Here is a 20722-nt window from a genome sequence, read left to right on the forward strand (position 1 = left end):
AATCATAATCATAATAAATGTAACATAACTTCAAGGAAAGAATTATTTTTTAATTTAGGCAAATCTTATTGTTGTGGTTGTACATAGCAAAGAAGCAATAAATCATATTGCTAAAACACACACCCTCATCCCTACAGATGTACAAAATCTTTGTACTGCAAACATGTCTTGGATACTTGTTTTCCATGCACCATATTTTGCAGTTTCCCCTTTCCCCTCGCCACCCCTATACCCCCCCCCCCAAAAAAAAAAAAATGAAAATGAAAATGAATGTACTATTACTATAAACCATTCCTGATGAGATTTCCCTGTATGTGTATCACTAGAAAGAAATTTTCCTTGTCAAAACCTTGTCAAAAAAAAATAATTTAATAATAAATAATTCAATAATTTCTTCCTACACATCTCCTGAGTGTGTACAGCACAAAGGCTGATTCAGTACCAAATCAATAGACGACTAGCATTGTTCATCAAGTGTGTACTTTACATTGTAACCTAGCCTATTTCAAGCCAAACGCTGGCCCTAACAAGTGAGCAGCCGCCTGCATGGTTGCCCCCATTCAGAGCTAGGACTTTGACCCACGTTACCTCTCACACTAGAGAGTTGAAACCTGCTGGTCACATGACCACAAGTGAAGACAAACCACGGCCAGTCCACATTGTACACACTTTATAGTTTGTGCAGTCATAGCTCCATTCAAACAGATACTACACTGTCATTTCTTTTTTATCGACAGAATGCTGAGTTATGTATGTTATACAAGAAAAAAAAAAATGAAAATCTTGTGTATTTACTTTCAAGTTTAGTGAATGGTCAATATGAATATAGAGAAGACCAAAAAAAAAAGGGTTGCTGTGATACTGTGACTCTTTTTGTTATCACAAGCTCCGAAAGTTTTTTAAGTGTCTATAAATCGCAGCTGAGAATTTAAAAAAAACTCTCTTGCTTGCTTCTAAATTAACTAATTATATTTCTAGACAAAATAGAAAGTGAGAGACTGCTGCCACAGATTGTAGGACCTATGTGCACCACTATTATGCTTGCTTTTGAGACTTCAGCTGTACACAGGGTCACTACTTACAACACCTTGAATACATGTGAAGAGTTTGTTCGCAAAAACCGCTAAGTCCATTTTTGAAGATTTTTAAGTAAGGTCTCTGTCATAAAGTAGAAAATAATACCTTTTAAATGATATATTGGTCACTACATATAAAGGTACTTTTTTTGAAGTTATGGTCAAAAGAGCAAAAAAAAAATTTATTATTCTCTTTATTTTTCTTGACCTTTAATCGCAAATATCTCCATTTGGCAAATATGGACTTATCGGTTTTTGCGAACAAACTCTTCATGTACAAACAGGCATAGCATGTTGTAAGTCTGCAGACATCTGCAGACATTTACATCGCAACAGACAATGCAGACATATTCTTGTTTGCTTAACTTATATCTTGGCATGTCAGTGTGTGATTTCATGTATTATGAAGAAGAAAAAAAAATATTCAAGTCACCCCCCCCCCCCAAAAAAAAGAATGAACAATGAATTCCTTGCAATGTTTTGAGCTATTCGATCCTGCAAAAATCAGGTGATGAATGCCTTATCTTGCAGCCATTAGATGAAAATGTGATATTTATTGCACATCAAAATTTTAAATTTCTTCTCACATATACAAAAAAAAAACAATAGGGGTGTCAACCTTTAATAAGATTAGGAAGAGCATTGTAGTATTCTGGGAGGGGGGGGGCTTATTTTTGGTGGAAAAACAGTATTTGAATCTTTCTTGCTGCAAGAGATACATGTACACGCTGTAGTTTAGCAATAATATTGGGGCAAAACAGTATGTTCCATGAAGCCTGCAGTTTTTTTGGCAAAATGAACTGTACAAATGATATGCTGATCTAGTGTAACACCAAAATATATATATATATATAACAAAGGAAAAGGATATCAGTTGGCACCTTGGTGACAAAACCTTGCCAAAGCATTGCACTGATGACATATCCTATCCCTAAATTGGCAACAGCATGCACCCACATGACCTCTTCTCTATAAACACCCAGCAAACTGTGAACATTTGAACCAAACAACCTGTCTACAAATTGCATACTGTATCATGCCATTTCATATCCAACAGGTGCTGTAGGCTAAAACCACCATTCTGTGTTTCCCAGGCCAGCCTGTTTTGTATTGTATGATTTGGCATGTGAAATGTAAATGATGTTCATTTGTCATAAAGTTTTAATATAAATGCATATTCCAGTCATATTGCAATGCATTGTACAAATTGTAGGTACTGCAGCCCGCCCTGGGCAATTTGAGGTTTATAATGACTTTCTTTCAGCCCAGTGCAGGATGCAATTTTCAGTCCATTGTCTGTTCCACGAAATAACCAAGGGACGTACTGTTGGTTTTGGAAGAACCAGACTGTTCAACAGTATCTGGACTCTCTTTTTTTTTTTCTTTTCCTTTTTTTTTGGGGGGGGGGGGGGGGGGGAGTGTTGGAAGGAATGAGAAAAAAAAATTATCCTATCCCCTGTATGTAGCACTATTCATGCCATTCTTTTCACTCACTGGAAAATTAATGTCTAGGGAATGAGAGCATGACAAATTCTGTCAACATTTTTGACTGAATAATTCTGCGATTCTGAATCCAAGGAGAACAAGATCAGCATAGACAATGCACATTCACCATATATTTAGTGAGTCTAAATTTTCGTGAATCGCCACCTCCCAACAATTTCGCAAGTGGTTAAATTCGCGATCGTGGAGTTCTCTCCTGAGCGGAGAAATGCGTGTGACATTCATATCGGGATCAGAGTCATTATTTCTGTGTGTCTTTAATTTCGCACCTGAAACACAGATGTATCCATACAATTTCAATGTGAAATGTATAACTGTATAGCTTTCTGTCTTTACTCATAGCAATACTAATAGCATTATTCTTTATGTTACCTCAGCAATATAATAGGCCTTGTACCTGCACATTGAAGTGGTAAGCAGTCCTGTTTTGCTGGTACACATGCTACGATGTACACACTGTATGTTACAATCGTATAACGAACTCTTGAGTATTGTAAAGGTGGACATTTTTGTCGTGTTGAAATTTTTGCACATTTCTCACAACCAGGAACTAGCGCGAAAAATAAAAGCACGCAAATATTTTTGCTTGCATACAGTTTCCAGTAGTTGATGTCTTGATTTCACAAAATTATAAACAATAGAAATTCATCTTATCCGGCCGAGCATGAAAAATTGCTCACATGAAAACTTTAACTGTAGTCCCAAGCTAATATGGTCAACACACCAGTGTTGGTAGTCGTTAGAGTCTGTGCACTTTACTGGTAGCCAAGATCTTTCTAATCATAGGCAATTTGGATCTTGCAACTATTTCATTATCTTCGACATTGCTGACATAATGTACTAAATTCATTAGGAGAGGATTTGATATTTACTTAAAGTCACAGTTATAAAAATGTTCTTTGACTTGTTTTGTAATAACAACAATCTTATGCAACATCTACAGCCTCCAGACGTGACCACCAATGTGAACAGAACTTGTGTTTAGGAGTTATAAACTGTGTATAAAAAGTGTGCTGTCATGCAGTGGCAGAGTGAGCCCATGATAACTGAAGCCGAGCGATGCTGATTCCATCTTGCATACCTGACCCCACTCGAAAAAGCCCCCTGAATAGGACGACTCCGCTTGCACAAAGCCGGACCTACAAACACGACACAATGGCACTTTGTCAGCCTGCCAGGGTTTGTGGCAGGGGAGGGTACTCCAGTCATACTTGGCTTCATCTTTTGTATGACCCTCCCCTGCATACTCAATGGTGGTGGGTGGTGTAGTCTCATATACCAGCCCTCTCACCTTTTTCCAGTATTGGGTCTCCAACAGTGGCAACACAACTTTTTTTTCCCCCTATATTACTCATTTCCTTAATTGATTTAACACAATGGAACACTCTCTTTCATGTCTTTTATTCTTTCCTAATGAGTCAGTATACAGTGTAAATGTACATCAGCTGGATACCAAAGAGCTGTGGTTTTCAGTCAGGAAAGAATGCAGATCATACTAGGCAAACAATACAAACATAACTGTCATCATGTTTGTACTCCACGGAGATCGCGACATCAATCAAAGACCCATGGAATTCTGCCCTCTAAAATCTCCTTTCTAAATAGTACACTAAACATTGTTTTGTGTAATGTTATCAGCACTGCTTTGCAGTCTTCTATGTGTACAGTATACATAATGTATGTTTGCTCATTCATGCAGTTGTACAGCAGAAGTTTCAAAAGGGAACATAATACAGAAGAGTCTGAACTAGGAGACTAGGAAAAGTACACGCACTCTGAAACTGGGTGCACGCCCATCTGATGCGGTGAAGAGCAATTGCATTGGAATGCTGTGTACACCTGAAAAGGGACTTTCTGTGTACTGCGGTATAGGGCCATTCAGTCCCACACCTAAACTTTCTAAACAGAGCCTTTCATACAGGCAGCTTGACCATATGGGGATGTGTATGTTAGGGGGGGGGGGGGGGGGGGAGGGAACTGAAAGGAAGAACAGTCAAAACCAATAATACATGCAGAGACTCCAACTCTCCCGCTTTCGACGGGAGATCTCCCGCCGAAAGCCCATTTTTGCAAAATCTCCCGTTCTCCCGCCTGAGAGGTAATTTCTCCCGCCCTGGCTCTGTGTCTCCCGCTTGAAATGATTTCTTACTTTTTGTCTTCGTATGTTGAAAAATAAGCCTTTGATAGCAAGAGAGAGCATCAAGAATCCTAATTATTAGAGCTGCCAGGGCCCAAGCGGGCCCTGGACCCCGGCCTCAAGGAACTTCGAGCACATCAAGTTGGAGTCTCCCGTTTTCAGGGGGTTTCAGGCGGGAGAATCTCCAGATCAGAAGGTGCTTGGGGTTGGAGTCTCTGTACATGTAGCATTGATTACATGTGTACCGTACAGTGTACATTGTAGCATGTACAGTGTACTGTACACTGTACAACATCAAATCATAACACTGGTGCCATTTGTAAAGCCCTCTTTGCCTTCGTTGTTTATTTGATATCAAGATGTCATGAGCCCTGGCTGTAGCCGTAACGACCCCCCCCCCCAAAAAAAAAAGAACAAACAAACAAACAAACAAACAAACAAACAAACAAAGCAAAACAAGAAAAAACAAAATCAAAACAAAATGACACAATCTGGAGCAGTCTAAAAAAAAACTAAATGAAAGAATAATTTTTAACTAAACTTCATGTATACGATCTTTTCAAGAGCATCAAGATAGATGGGCAATCACTACGAGCACCAGGGCTCAAATTATTAATGTCACTGAGCTTCATAAAGCAAGAAGTGTCATCACAAATCCTTCATCGCAGTGGAGGCCTATTTCAACTGAAACAGAATTTTCACTTAATTTTCTGTCTAAAAAGGAGAGTATGTGGTCACTTCCTTCAATCTATAATCTTTACTCTCAATGCAATGTATCTCTCTTACCTTTGAAAGCATTCCACAGTGACATCAAAGGCCAAACATAGAGAAACAGCATAGAACTTTTTACAAACAACATGAGAGCTATTGACAAGTCAAGCAAATTTATACAAAATGTATAAAGTTTCATTTTTTGTTTTGTTTGTATGTTTATTGTTTTTTATTGGGGGGATTCAGATAGAGCATGTTACTCCTTTATTCATTGTCAACCATAAGCATCATCTACATTGTATCTGAATAATCTGTCTTAAAGGACAAGTTCACCTTCATAAACATAAGGATTGAGAAAATGCAATGTTCAATATTAGTAGAACACATCAGTGAAAGTTTGAGGAAAATTGGACAATCGATGCAAAAGTTATGAATTTTTTAAATTTTTGTGTTGGAACCGCTGGATGAGGAGACTATTACAGCTTGTGAGTCATATGCGTACAACAGTATAAAGAAAATGTAAAAGAAAATTCAACATGTTTTCACTTTTTTCGCATAATAAAAGAGCACTTGACTTGCCTCTTTCTAAAGGCAGGGGGAATAATATTACCCATAACATTTGTCGGTAACGAGTCAGGGGAATGTGTACTTTTTCCAAAAGATGGAATTTTGTGAAATTCTCTTCATATTTTCCTTATATTGTTGTACGCATGTGACATCGTACACTGCAGTAGTCTTCTCATCCAGCGGTTACTGCACAAAAACTTCAAAAAATCATAACTTTTGAACGGATTGTCCAATTTTCCTCAAACTTTCACTGATGTGTTCTACTAATATTGCTACATTCTCTCAATCTTATGTTTATGAAGGTGAACTTGTCCTTTAATATCCTACTAGATGTGTGAAATAGATATTGAAGATGTCAGACATACTGTTGATCTCATTCATGTTACTATAAAGCATTGGTTATCTGTGAATGCCATCATTGCCAACTACAACATGGTACTTTGTAGCATGGAACCTGTAGCATGGAACCTGATATCCCATCAAGCAATTGATACATGAGACCTTGTAGAAACATGAGACAAGTGTTCAGCAGCACACCAAGCAGGTCATTGTAGTCACTGATCAAAAACAGAAAAAAAAGAAAAAAAACAGAGGAGAATGCTGATATAGGCCCTACTGTACACACGCTTTACACAGAAACATGAAATGAAGTTTGCAGAAACGTAGATGAACTTTCTACTGTATACTGGAAACATATCATTCTATATGACTGTAAAATACTGTGACTTTTATTCAAAATGTTTTGCATTTATGTACATGCAGCTCCCAGTTGATAAATGATTTGGCACCAGAACTTGTATTTCACCTTCAGCACATTGACTGGAGTACAGTGTACACAAATTGTGTCAATAAAGTAAAGCCAGATAGAAATTTTGCATGCCTGGGCGTGTCGCTGTTTGGAGCTAATATTTTGTTACCAAACAATGAATTTGTAAATACTTATGAACCACAGCAAAAATGCAAATATGGTACAATTAATGAGCATCATAAATACCATGGTATTAAACATAATCTTTAAGGCCTTGATTTACTTTGCATAGCATAGTCTACAATATAAACTTGCAAATATGTGAAATACACATACCATCTCCATCATAAAATTCCTACTGTATGCACTGGCAAAGTCTCTGCACAATTTTTCCAAATCTTTCTTCAAGACCAATCTGAAGAGCAAATTATTTTCAAATAATGCATTCTTTGGCTCAGTTCAGACAGTCCATATCAAAATATGTCATTCATCAAATACACTGTATTTTGAACGATCAGTTCCTTGCAACATAAAGTACACTGTAGATTCTCCTTCACAAAGCTAAAATGTAAAGAGTACAGGTAAATGGAGACTTATGGCTCAACACAAGTGATGACCTAGTGCCACTAAACTTTGATGTTGGGCCACCAGATTACAATGAAGGTTATCTTTGGCGGCCTGATGGGGCAAACGAGATCAAAAATGGATTGTTATGTTTGCTTAGACTCTAAGCAAACATAACAATCCATAACTTAGAGCAGTTTTGGGGCACCACATACAGTATAATGTACACTGTATCATTTTCACCCTACCAAAATGTCAGAATACACAGCTTTTAGTGGTCCGAACTGGCCACCAGAGAAAAAATTTTAGTATCGCGCCCCAAGACTTCTAGTCAGACCCAAACTATTATACCAAGTGATGCTAGACGGATGACGCATCTTCACCAGCCTGAAGCTACAAAACAGCTGGCATATTTCTAAATCATAATCCTCCCTTGTTAAGTTGTTGATATCCGCACAGGGCACCCCATTTGGGGGAATGTGGAAACAACTGCACAGATTGAAACCACTGGTCTGAAACTACATTGTTTGTTGAGAAATTATTCCCTCATGAAAATTTGCCCAACCTACGTACAGATGTAGTCCACAAACAACGCTTTATCTCTCCCCTCACTCTCTGTCTTTCTTTCTCTATCTCCAACATAAAACAACATTAAAATGTATGTCTGATACACTTCATAAAATTTCTTGATCCTGAGAGACACAATACACTCTGAATGATGGGGAGAGGTGGCCTCTCTTTATACTGTAATTTTAAGTAACACCTTTTCCATCTAGGTACAAGTTGTACCTATGCCTACATGATCACTTTTTCACACTGTGCCAGTATCAGTGAAATTTGCTTGCTCAAGATATCATGAAACTATAAAAGGCATTTGCACATTCATACAGTAGAATCAAGGATCCCTTCACAGTAGTTCAATATTTTTGTGACATAATCATTTTTGCAAAATGTGTTAAATTTCCACCTGGCAACCACATTCACAGTACTATCTTTTCTGCTGAAACACACATAATTACCGTAAAGTTCCGTGTATAAGACGCACCCGTGTATAAGACGCACCCCTAATTTCGGACCTAAAATTAAAAAAAAAAAAACACGAAAATGTCCACGCAAATATTGCATGTGTCATACATATTATTTCAGCTCAAAATTTCCCTAGAATGCAGCATGTATTTGCTCTATTTTTCGTTTCCTTTTATATTTTCTTTTAACGGTATTCATCGGACATCAACAAAATATGGAAGACGCAAAATGCGAGACTTGTCTCGGTACTCACTTGCTATTGTTTCGCCTTTCAATCGTGGTACATGTGTCATGCATATCGTACTCATGAGTGTAAAGTACGATCTTTGCTGTCATACATAGCAGAGGGTGTCTCGCATATTGACGCATGTCAGACTGGAAGGTTCATTACGAGAAATAAGAAAAACATCAACAAGTGTAGCAGAGGGATCATACGGCAAGACGTACGGTGCGTACGGTAATTACACTCATGCACTGTTACCAGTAACATGTGTGTCTCTTGTACCATGTTTGTATGCACAGTGCTAGCCTTTTGCAAAAGGCAGCTCGCTATAATTTCAGCACATGCACACAGAGAGCAACGGACTTGCACACACAGCGCGCAACGGGCAAGCGCGCTTCGATCCGATCGCTGTGTGCACGCGAGTCCATTGCAAAAGCCTCTCTCTGCAGCTGCTGCCTTTGCCAAAGGCTTGCTAGCTAGCTAGCTAGCTACAGTCTAGCTGTGCTATCCTAGCTGGCCTCGCACTCGTGAAATGAAGAGCATACGAACGACATGTGCATGCATGCTTCACACATCGTTCATATTTACGGTGACATAGTGTCGATCCTACTCCGTATTTTACAGCTTTTGTCTATGGCCATATTGATACTAGTACATTGATAAGTTTTACGGTATCGGTAATTTAGTAATGATACCTGTACATCGCGTATTCCAGCTACTAGGTTGGCTGTTGGTAGCTTGGTAGACTGACATCGGTAGCATACAGCAGTGCTGTTACAGCTTTTGATTAGTGTTGTCTATGGCCAGATTGATACATCGTTACTGCACAAGGCCGATGTAAGTTTATCTCGTACTAGTATTTGCAGCTTTTGTGTGTGTCCAGATTGAAAGATCGCTCTTTTATCCGTAAGTTTTAGTGATTGCTTACCTTCCAAACGTCGATGGGCATACATGGCCCCAAGTTGGCCTTATAAAATTGGGTGTACATGACGGATTTTTTTCCGTGATTCGACTGTACCCGTGTATACGACGCACCCCCGATTTTCAACGTTTTCCGACGAAAAAATAGTGCGTCTTATACACGGAACTTTACGGTAATAAGTTAACCCAATAGCTTTCATCCCGACCTCCGTGCAACACAAAACACAGGCCACACATGAAACTGGGGGCTCTGGCTGGGGTTCAAAGAGAATGCTGTACCAGGGAGGTGGAAGATTCAATATGTACTGGTTACATCTGTAGCTCTGTGTCTACTGATTAATACAGATCTTGTTTGCTAGTGAAATGTCACCCCTTTCAAAGCAGACTTTAACCAACAACAATGATGAAAATGCAACTTCAGAGAATTAAGAAATTAATTCATTTAACTATTTAGCAATACAGTGTTAATGGAAAATGGTCAAAAAGATAATTTGTGCATACTACGTGTAGATGTGGCTTTACAAACATATAATGAATACAACTGTATGCTACATGTTTGTATGACATTATCTTTATATAAATCTTTCAGTGGACGAGACTTTAACTTTGATACCGCTTTATGACTTTCCACCATTTTTGCCTCCAAGGTATTGTAATTTTCAAGGTTTGCTATGCAGTACAACCAGTTTCCATTTATAGCAATGGGTTGATAACAGGGCCTGATGTAGCTGAAGCATCAATGGTGTCAGGATGCTTTTAGTAGTAAAGGGCGCAAGAAGACTCTGCCCTCATGGCTCATCTCAATCTAGAGGAGTTCATGTACATGTAGCAATGCCTTGTCTTGATTCCTTGCTTGCAGGGTGGATTCCGTACAATCACGTTACAAGAGTTCAACCTTTTATCTGACCTCGGTGCTCAAAATAGACGAGAAAACCTAGTATGCTGTCCATGCCTGGCGGCGCAAGAATGTAAAATTGTTGTTGCACGAAAATGTGACTAGAGTGCTGTTTGCTCTTCATTTCACCCCATTTTTCATGCAACAGAGAACATTGCTTGGAATCTACTGGAAGAGGTACATGTAGAGCCGCCCCTTGTGCCATTATCACACGATCTCTCATTGCAGGAAACTAGTCAATAAATGAGCACCTCATAAACTTCTCAAGATACGTGTAAAGTACTAGTATTATGATGCATATTTAATGATGGCGAATGTTCTGATTGTGCAATCAAAAGTCTTGAACACTCCACTTGAAATATTGCTGAGTATCTATTGGAATGCAGACAATCTACAGTTGTATACGTACAATGTAATCACCTTTTTACAAAGAGAAAAAGGGAACATTCCTAGTCAGTTCTAAGTTGCTCCCTCCCCCCTCAAAGTGTTGCTTATCATTTCATTATTTATCTCCGATCTCTTTATTGACACAGAGATGGAGGGGGGGGGGGGGAATGACATACATTGTACACTGTATTTTCTATCATTGTTTCTTCAAGCATTTCAAAATATGCACAGTCAAGACTTATTCAGATATTTACAGTTGTACCCCATATTGTATGATACAAATGTACAAATATACAGCAAAAGTTTTATAAAGATAGTAGGGTCTGCATTATCTTTTACCAAAAGACTAAACGACATACCTGGGGCTAAAGTTCATGTCGTTATCAGTGATACTGCAACCTTTTCCCAATGTGACAAGTTTTGAAAAGGCACACACCCATTTCTCTCACTGTTGAATACCTTCTTCCAATTCTTCTTGTTTCTCCTTAACAACTGTATTTACCACAGCTATGACTGACAACAAGAAACAGAACTTTTTGACGGTGAAGATCATTTTTATGTTAGTATCTCTTTCTGGGCTACATGGGTGATAAATAGAAGCATTTACTATTACAAGTGTAAGTAATAGCCATTACATCCATGTGCATGTCGGTCCATACTGTACCTGTAGTGCATCCTACTGAGTTGGCCTATTGGACATACAGTGTACGAGTATAACAAGTGTGAAAACAAATGAAACATTACAGTATACAATATGTACATTAATGTCTCCTTGCATGGTTACAATGTGCAATACCTATCAGTGCTTCATAGCACAACCGGAATGCTGAATTAATAGAAGTATTTTTAATTCATGAGTATTCGACAATCTCTGCACTACATGTACATGTACAAACTGTATGAGTGTACAGATGTATTAAATTAATGCAATTTATGTACTTGAGGAATGCAAATATCACAGCACCTGAAACATCCTTCAGTCATTAGTTTTTGCACACTGTATTTAAACAAAGTACTGTACTTTACATTCAGCTACAGTTGACATGTGTAGTACTACAATGTAGGGTGTAGATTGGTACAACTGTACAATAACGACTTGCCAAAGAAATTTATGGACATTTTTCCCTGAAGACCCAATAACAATGTTGTACAATGTATCTATCGCATCTGTTCCTACACTGTGTAAATGTATTTAATGTACAAAATATGTTTTTTATACTCAGAATCCAGTTTGTAAGCAATAGGCTACTGTACCAGTAGTTGTCTTCTTTATAATCTTATGTGTGTTGAAAAATATTTTTTAATACAAGCTCTCTGGTTGTCAGAAACAATCTCTGATAACAAATGCCATACAAGAAAAAGCATCCTTGATTATTCTTTATACAGACCATTGTGTGCATTATTGAACTTTTAACTATCAAAGCCAGGACTGTAAACTAAAACAGTTTGTACAGTATGATCATCATCATAATTGTCAAAATCAATATTTGGCTGCTGAATCATTCTGCAGTCAGACCATAAAAGGGACTTGGAATGTGACCTTGTACATGGGTTTTGAAAACAATTTGTACAATTACGCTACAACGTACAGTATTTCAATCAAGCCATGTACTCCATGCATACGATACAGCAATAAGCATGCCATGCAGTGTACAATGTGCACACCCACTTCATAGTTTGTGCACATTGAAGTCTTTTAGAATGTTAAAAAGATGAATTGGAGCTTGTCAAAATTAATATTTTTACATGTGTATTTGTAAAGTGTATTCATGAAACTCAAGACCATTATCTCTAAATTTTATATGACAAAATGAAAATCTCATCTTAGGTTTTACATGGTGTAAATCAACTTGAAAATTGGTAGTCAGTGATTTTATAGTGCCTTACTACAGGTACTCATCTCTTTACAGCATCAAAATGAATACTTCCCATTCTGTTTTGCTGATAACAATAATGATAAAATTGTGGTAGAATACTCAGTTTAAAAAAAAAATGTGAATGATCCACATGTTCAATTGAAATAGTCTCATGCTCTCAACAAATGCTCAGTTTTAATGGGTGACACTAAGCATCCAGTACCTAAATGTACAATACTGTAACGCATACAACGTACATGTACTCTTCATGAACCTTGCATACAGATATTTCTTTACAATGTCAGGTTGAAACTACATTGTACAATCTTAACATGCACTGTTTTCTATGAATGAATCTTAGATACCATCACGTCACAACTCTGTAATATTGAAAAGCATTAGTTGCCATGGTAAATCAATGACATTGTAATCACCTAACAAGCTCGCACTAGTATTTAATCGCATGTCGTTTGGCTTCCGTACTATACTGTGCTGGGGTGGAAAGAATGTCAGATCTTAAAAAGGAATACAAAATCGAGACTTTTGCCTGAAATCTATGCAAGATATGAAGGTCAGGGTTTACCCAGTAGTAATTGCACAACTTATTTGTATATCTCTGTATGATCTGTATAATACTGTATCTTTCACACAAATACGAAAATATGATTCTTGAAAGAGATTTTCATCACTACCGTACATCCTTTCAGTTTCTACTCTTCGGTTCATACTTGTCTGTACATCTGCTACTTTTATGTAGTCCTACACTGCACGCATTTACAGTTTACACATACAAGGCCTTGTATACGTTGTATATGCAATACTGTATGTGTTCACAGACATTGTATTATTGATTTCTTTCTTTGTGCTCTATACCATACTGAAGTTACCAAGCAAAACTTTAGCTACAATGTACATGTAGTACAACTGTATGTATGTTGGCATTAATTGCATATATAAACCATATTCACCATTATTTGAAAAAGCAACAAGCATCTAAAATGCAGTGTCGGTTTTGTCTTAGGCTATGATTTGATACTGGAGGCACTGAGAGAATCAGTACCATGGCTCCACAGAAAGGTTATCTGGACAGTGAATAGTTTATAGACACATTACAACTGGGAGCATGTTTGTTTCAAGGACTAAACAGTATTTTCTCTCTTTTCACCCAGAAGAGACAATTCAGTTTATTTTTCGTCTCAGGTGCTGTTGAAAGGCCAGGTCAGATCTTCGCTCCTGCTGTTTACAGAATGGCCCGAGGGGGCATAAAGGCTGTGCCGATTCCATGATTTACATGAGGAGAACCTTTGACCTGTCAATACAATGTCCTGATTTGAAGTCCTGAGCAAACAGAAGGCCCCCTCCCCTATGGTCAGATCACATAAAAGATACATGTACTGTGACTTGCTACAGTGTGATGAAAATAGACTGATTGCTTACAGACTTCAGGCAGAGACATGTCACACCTACAACTGTACAGTACAAAAAATTGTACTGTATCATTTGAATAGTTTACATGCAGCAACATACAGAAATTGTACACATAGTATGAATACTACTGCACACACTTGTACTATGTCGGGATACATCTTGTATGTAATGTACAGAATAGCTGACAATTAGCATTGATTTGTAAAATTACTTGCAAGTGACAACAAATCATTGTTTACTCAAAATCTTTCTACAGCATGTGAAGTGTGTAGGGCCTACAATGTACAATTCAATTGCTCCCTCATGACTTGTACAGCTTGTAATTAAACTGGGTCAAAAAGGAATGAACGCTTTCAATTCAACAATTAAAGTCCAAGACCACTGTACAGTTGTACAGGTAACAGTGCAAATTACTTACTTTCCAACACGGATGAGTCTGTACAACCCAGTATGCATACTAGTGCATTGTATGCATGATGTACACCAAACATTTTATAGCAAGGGCACAGGAGTCTATAGGCCCTATATTTTTAATGTATGTACCATCTTCTGCATTTAGATAGTGACAATGGCAAGAAACAATTCCTTTTACAATGAATATATTTTGTATGAAAAACTCAAAGTCTGTTATTATCATAGTGATGGTCATTGTACATTATTTACACGTACACTGTGAATATGGAAGGCAAATGTTACATACAGTTGTAACTGTACAGTACATTTGTACACCACTGTACTATGACCAATAAATCATCAGTACTTGCACTGTGTACCGGTAGCTTGATTGTTGGTCTAGACTGCTGATTACTGTATGCAGTACTTGCAGTGCATTGTGACCACTACAAATCTAATTCATGGAATTATATACCACGTGTGCATAGAATCTTTAGTATGAAATGATTGCTGGCGGCCAATAGGGCTCACACACATGTGTAGTTAAAAAATAATGATCTTATTATACCATCATCTTTATTTCAAAGCATCCAGACATACATTTGTATGTTGATCACTGACATGTGGGCTATATATTCCAATACCACCTTACCCCCCCCCCCCCCTTCTCCCTTTCCCTCCCCTCCCCTGCAGACACTGACTGCCATAAAGTTTATAGGTGCAAATTATACAAGTTTTCAAACCTTTGTAGTTTTGTTTTTTCAATTGGAATACCATATAATTATAAATTTGATGTTGATTGGTTCAGTTTCTGGTTACAACTGTACACTATGTCAGAGAAGGTATGACAAGTAACATGAGATTAAAATAACAGTGCAAACCATTTTGCATGAATACCAGAATGATTACATGAAGTCCATGACTTGTATTCACATTTCAAGTACAGTGTTACTGTGCATGTAGATGACTAGAGTATACTGTAAAATGAAAAAAAAAAAAACAAATTCACACTGTACATTGTAGAAAGTCTCTTGCTCAGTGTTAAAAAGAATCAATTGATGCAATGCCAAAGCTCATTGCAATCAAATGTCATTTCAATAAAATATCACAGTGCATTTTGTACCAGCATAATATTAGGGAGCTTCAGATTTGTGGCGCGGACGTTTGAGACGACAAGTGCGTTGGACGTTCTCCTCTCCCCTTGCGTCGTGCAGAAAAATAGCTTTAGATTTATGCTGGGACGCAACCTATAAAAAATAATATGGCGCCCCCTTTTGATCGATGCATGAAGTGGCTCTCTGCGTCGTGAATTGAGCGGACGTAAAAATAGCCCAGAGCGCGTAGTGAAAAACTTAGGCACGAGCTAAAAATAGATCGACTTGATGCGCGTTCTTGCACATGAGCAGAATTTTTTTTTCCTCTGAACGTCCCAATCGCGAAAATCTAAAGCTCCCTACTATTACTAGTACTGTCAACATTTATGATTGATACAATGCAGTAGGAGGACCTACATGCCAACAGAAATGACAGGGGAGATTACTGCTGAAAGAAATACTGTAGACCTCTAACTCTGTGTTCCTAAGCGTATAAGATGGAAAACTACAAATATGCTCTTTATTGGGCCAGAGAGTTCGACTAGCTACAACATACAATGTAGGCCTAGGCCTACTTCTTTATTAAAGAGAGAGAGAGAGAGAGAGAGAGAGAGAAATACACAAAACTCGCAGAGAGCCACCACACCCATGTTTCCCCTCACTGCACCCTTGTTTTCAGTGTAAACTACACACTGTTAATGAGATGGATATCCCCTACCCCATCCATCAACATGTTGTTGCAGGGCTGCCAACACTGGAAACTAGTTGAGATTGAGACCCCCATAGGCCAATGCTAAATTTAGGAGTCAAAATGAGTGAGATCAATAGAAATGCATGCAAATGAAATAAAGCTTTAGAGTGAGAAAGGACCAAAATGAGTGAGTCTCACGCTCAATGCGTGAGAGTTGGCAGCCCTGTTGTTGTTATCTTGATTTTTAATGTGCGTCTCATACAGTCATGGATACTCTATCAGTGTGGAAAAGTATTTTGGAATATATGCACAAGATAAAGGTGAGAAACCACCTAGATATTTAGTTCGAGATTATTTCATTTTTCTCTTTAAAATGCATATTTGTAAAATGATGTCAGACTTCACTTTCATGGGGCTGATTCGTGTGTGGAGAGGTGAAAGCCCCAGAAAAAAAGCACCAAAAATTTCGGTTGGATCCGGCCGATAGGTACGGCAGCCCTGCATTGAGCAAACCTGCTGGCGCCCGTGTTTCAGTGGGTTGCTGCACATTGGCGGTTGATTAAAACTTAATTTTTGTCAAAAAGCAGACAGAATTTGACGGAATGGACATGTGTGTGTAACAAACTATCACTGTGCGAACTTGTGACAATTTACTGGCACGCACACCAAGATTTGACCTCCAGTGTTACGTGCAAAAGCACATAACAGTCAGTCTTTATCAACACTTTGTTAGACTTCTATTTAAATAGGTTTCAGTTGAAATTTTATATAGACGGTAATTTAGACCCTACATGTAGCAGGTGGTCGAATTTTAGATGGCGTTGTGATCAAAATACGGGCAGCTTACGTTATACATTGTATGATAGATGTGAGATGGATGAGAATTGAACAGGGGGCCTCATGAGTGTGGCTGGGGTGCTCATGAGGAGAAGGGATCCATGAGCGGGAGCCCCCCTCATGAGTGGCTTCCCGGCGGACGATGAGGTGTGGTGTTCACAATTTAAAGTGTTCCTACAAAGTAGCGCATAAGCACTACTTAATTTTAAACTTTACTAGATCCTAGTACTATAGTAGGACCTTTAAAAGCTTTACAGTTTACCAATCCAATATAGAAATACACTGTGGAGCTTGTGAGTTGTGTGACATTGAGATTAGTTTGTAGTTCATACCTTAATGTACAATGTGATGGGTTGATCTGTCGATTCGTCCTCTTCTTCCTCTGGCTCCGTTGTCTGCTGAGGTTCTGATTGCGGCTCTTCAGGTTGAGGTTCTGGCTCTGCCTCTTGCTCCACCTCTTCCACCTGCTCTGCTGGCTCTTCTGGCTCTGCTTCTGGTGCTTGCTCTTCTACAGTAGCATCCTCCGAATTTTCCGTTGGGGCTCCGTTTGTCTGTTCATCTTGGTGTCCGTCCTCGATTTTCAAACTATCGAGGTTTTCAACGTCCTCACCGTTCATGATGGTGACTTATTCCGTTAAAGTTATCCACGAAAAGCTGGCTCTCCGACAACAATCCCTAGAATTGAAATGCTGTCTCTAGCTCTGCCTCCGTCGCGCGTAATACCAGTACCACACTGTACTAGCAGTCGTCACTCGCAGTAGTAATGGATGGCTGAGCTGTGTACGCTCGACCCCACTCACCGACGGCGCCCGATGTTCACGTTTTGTGGAGAGAAGGTGGGTCGTACACACAGTGTACAAGTGTGTAGAGAGTAGTAGATTGTGCACAACGTGAGTGTGTAGGCGTGTGGAATACACTTCATCCCACGCACTCTAGTCGGGATCAGAGAAAATCTCTCTGGGATCACACGACGACACGTACGCACACAATCAAAGAAAGTACTGGATGGATGTGAGCTTGTTCACCTGTGCGCTCTTGCTACTACCCACTACAGTACACTGTACATGCATTGAAGCCATTGAAGCCATTGAAGCCAATCAACGGACAGAAAGGGCTGGAATACGCGTACGCAACCATGCACATGCACACCAACAAAGTTTAGAACTTTTTCGGTGTAAACTCGAATAGATATTACCACAAGAGACGTCTCTTCCCACCTCCCTGGTACAACCCTAGCCTTGAGATTATCAATTAAATCTGGGCTAACATTTTTCAAATGGCTGTCAGTTTGCTATTGATGCACAGAAAATGTTACAGATGCATTTCTGTCTTTGATTATCGGGCTCCGTTCGATACCGCCAACTATAGAAGCAGTCTGGAGATTCATAACCCTAATGTAGAATATATTTTGATATCAACAGGCTGTACATATAAAAATTATAAAACCAAAGTCAATCACGCTAAGAAATACAGTACAGAAGTGTGAATCTGAGTTGCGTGTTGTAAAAGTGTATAGAATCTGTCAACTTTACGATTGTTTCCGACATATGAAACTGATAATAATAATAATGATAATAGTCATCATCATCATCATCATCCTCATCATTATCATCATCATAATCAATAAAAATAACACTTAGGCCTTTATAGCACTTAGTACTGACGTTTCTAAGCGCATTAATACAGAAAACATCAAATTAAAATACAACATTATGTACTATAACACCAACAAAAATTAGGATTGAGTAAATGAATACGTTTTCAGCATTGATTTAAACTTGTCAATACATTCAGCATTTCGGATTAATAGTGTTGATAATGTTGATCACATTTCGTGATAATCTTCACGTAGGGCTTAATAAATGGATTTGTCAGATGAATGTCCGGACTATCCCAAGTCATAGAGGTGTATCTGAGTCTTGATTTTTAGCAGCAATTTTGGGCAGTTTCTATAAGCCAGTTCGGGGTTAGCTCATGTGCAATTGGGTACAAATGATCTTTCTTCTTTCTCAATTGATTATGCACTTCACCAGTTTCAAGCGACGGAATGCATTAGCTTGCCCAACGTATAAATTTGTGGGATTCATCAGTCATGTTCAAACAAAGGATGAACTTGCGTAGATCAGGTGATAATGATTAATCAATTGACAACTTTGGAAAGCATCCATTTCTTTGCATTGTGAATGTATTAACAATCATATTCTATTCATATTGCCAAATACTGCTTTTGCTGTCAGGTGGATGTGGTGGCAAGCATACTTCTAAGGATTACTTGAATAATCATTACATCACAGATGCTTATCTCGGTAGATTTAAAACCAACATGCTCTGCTGGTACAAAATTACCTGTTTCTGCTCATGCTCAAAGTGGAACCCCGAACTGCATGGCTTATTCGCGCACCCCCGTGGTATTTGCCACTATTGGGTATATAGGGATGGTGACAATTACCATCATAAAGACATACAATGAGACGTGAATCCATTGTCTTCTTTTCTCTGGGGCAGATCCATCTATAATAGCTAGCTTAATTGACACATAATAATTTCCAATATCTTTCTGAGTGAGGGCATACATGGGATCAAAATTGGGAATAAGACCGGAGAGACTATTAACATCTCTCGAACCTCCTACTTAAGTATAGGCCTTAATCTCTTTCAGGACATACTTGAGTCCACCGTTTTATCAGATTCCGTATTGTGGGGGGGGGGGGGGGGACAGAAAAAAAAAAGAACAGGTATGGATTTAGGAATCCCACAATCTTTCATACGCTCGAAAATCTTTCATGAAGTCTATACAACTTGATATTCAAGCCGGGGTTATTATCTCGCGCAGATTTGCCTCTCCTATTTAGCATGCTCAGTTCCTCTCCCCTCATTAGCAGCAATTTATTATTTCAATGGTTGGCATATTAGACGGGCACTTTCTTATAGTCTTATTTGTTTTTGGTGACTTTCCTTATAAGTTATCTGATGTTGCCGCCCTATTCATCTTTCTCAGACACAAGTTGCCCCCGATATTGTGTGGTTCCTTTGATCATCACTGGCCTACCTCTGCCTTTTGTTTGTTCACCCCTTTGCTTTTTAATAATCCACCTTCCTTACCTGTTTGGCTCCCTGCCTTTGACTTCTAACCCATCCCTTTTGTTTTCATTAGTCATGTTCTGTGTCCCTTCACCCTCCTCAGACTGTGCTCGTTGTATGTGCGGTTCATTATCACGCAATACCTTTCCCTACAATGTTTATCCTTGTGCCTGTGACGAAGATTGTGATGCTTATAAAGGATGGAAAGCTCGGTCCCCCTTTTGACTCCATCGTTTTCGACTTGGTAACAAGGAATAATGATATCTTTTGGGGACAGGCCCTAGTGGGATAGGCCCTAATAAAGTTTTCGGTGGTGACTGCTATTGACATCATCATGGGATTATTCTTTATCAAAGTTGACTTTGATTAAAATGATGAAATCAAACAATCGAGCTAAAATAAGACAGTTATATCTTACAGTTTTTAGGTTCCCGTTTCATGTTTTCCAAAGATAAAGTTCCTGGCCACATCACGTCAGTCACACGTACATGAAATAAGCCACGAGCTCGCGTTGAATAATCTTATAATTATAGAAATTAGCTTTTGCACTATACACACATAATTATTCCCTCAATCATTTTTTT

The 20722-nt window shown here is 38.6% G+C and overlaps 1 protein-coding gene across 1 annotated transcript in view; it reads right to left on the minus strand.

Moving 5' to 3' along the window:
* The window catches only part of LOC139708640 (chloride intracellular channel protein 2-like), a 31947-nt gene extending 14203 nt beyond the window's left edge, over positions 1–17744 (minus strand). Inside the window, exon 1 of the mRNA XM_071620579.1 lies at positions 17390–17744. Within this exon, the coding sequence (XP_071476680.1) occupies positions 17390–17674 (285 nt within the window). The 5' untranslated portion in view covers positions 17675–17744. The remainder of the gene's footprint in view (positions 1–17389) is intronic.
* Between the last annotated feature and the right edge of the window lie 2978 nt (positions 17745–20722).

Source organism: Diadema antillarum, unplaced genomic scaffold (assembly GCF_040938485.1).
Source record: "Diadema antillarum isolate AM-2024a unplaced genomic scaffold, OU_Dant_1.0 seq00001360_RagTag, whole genome shotgun sequence".
NCBI lineage: Eukaryota > Metazoa > Echinodermata > Echinoidea > Diadematoida > Diadematidae > Diadema > Diadema antillarum.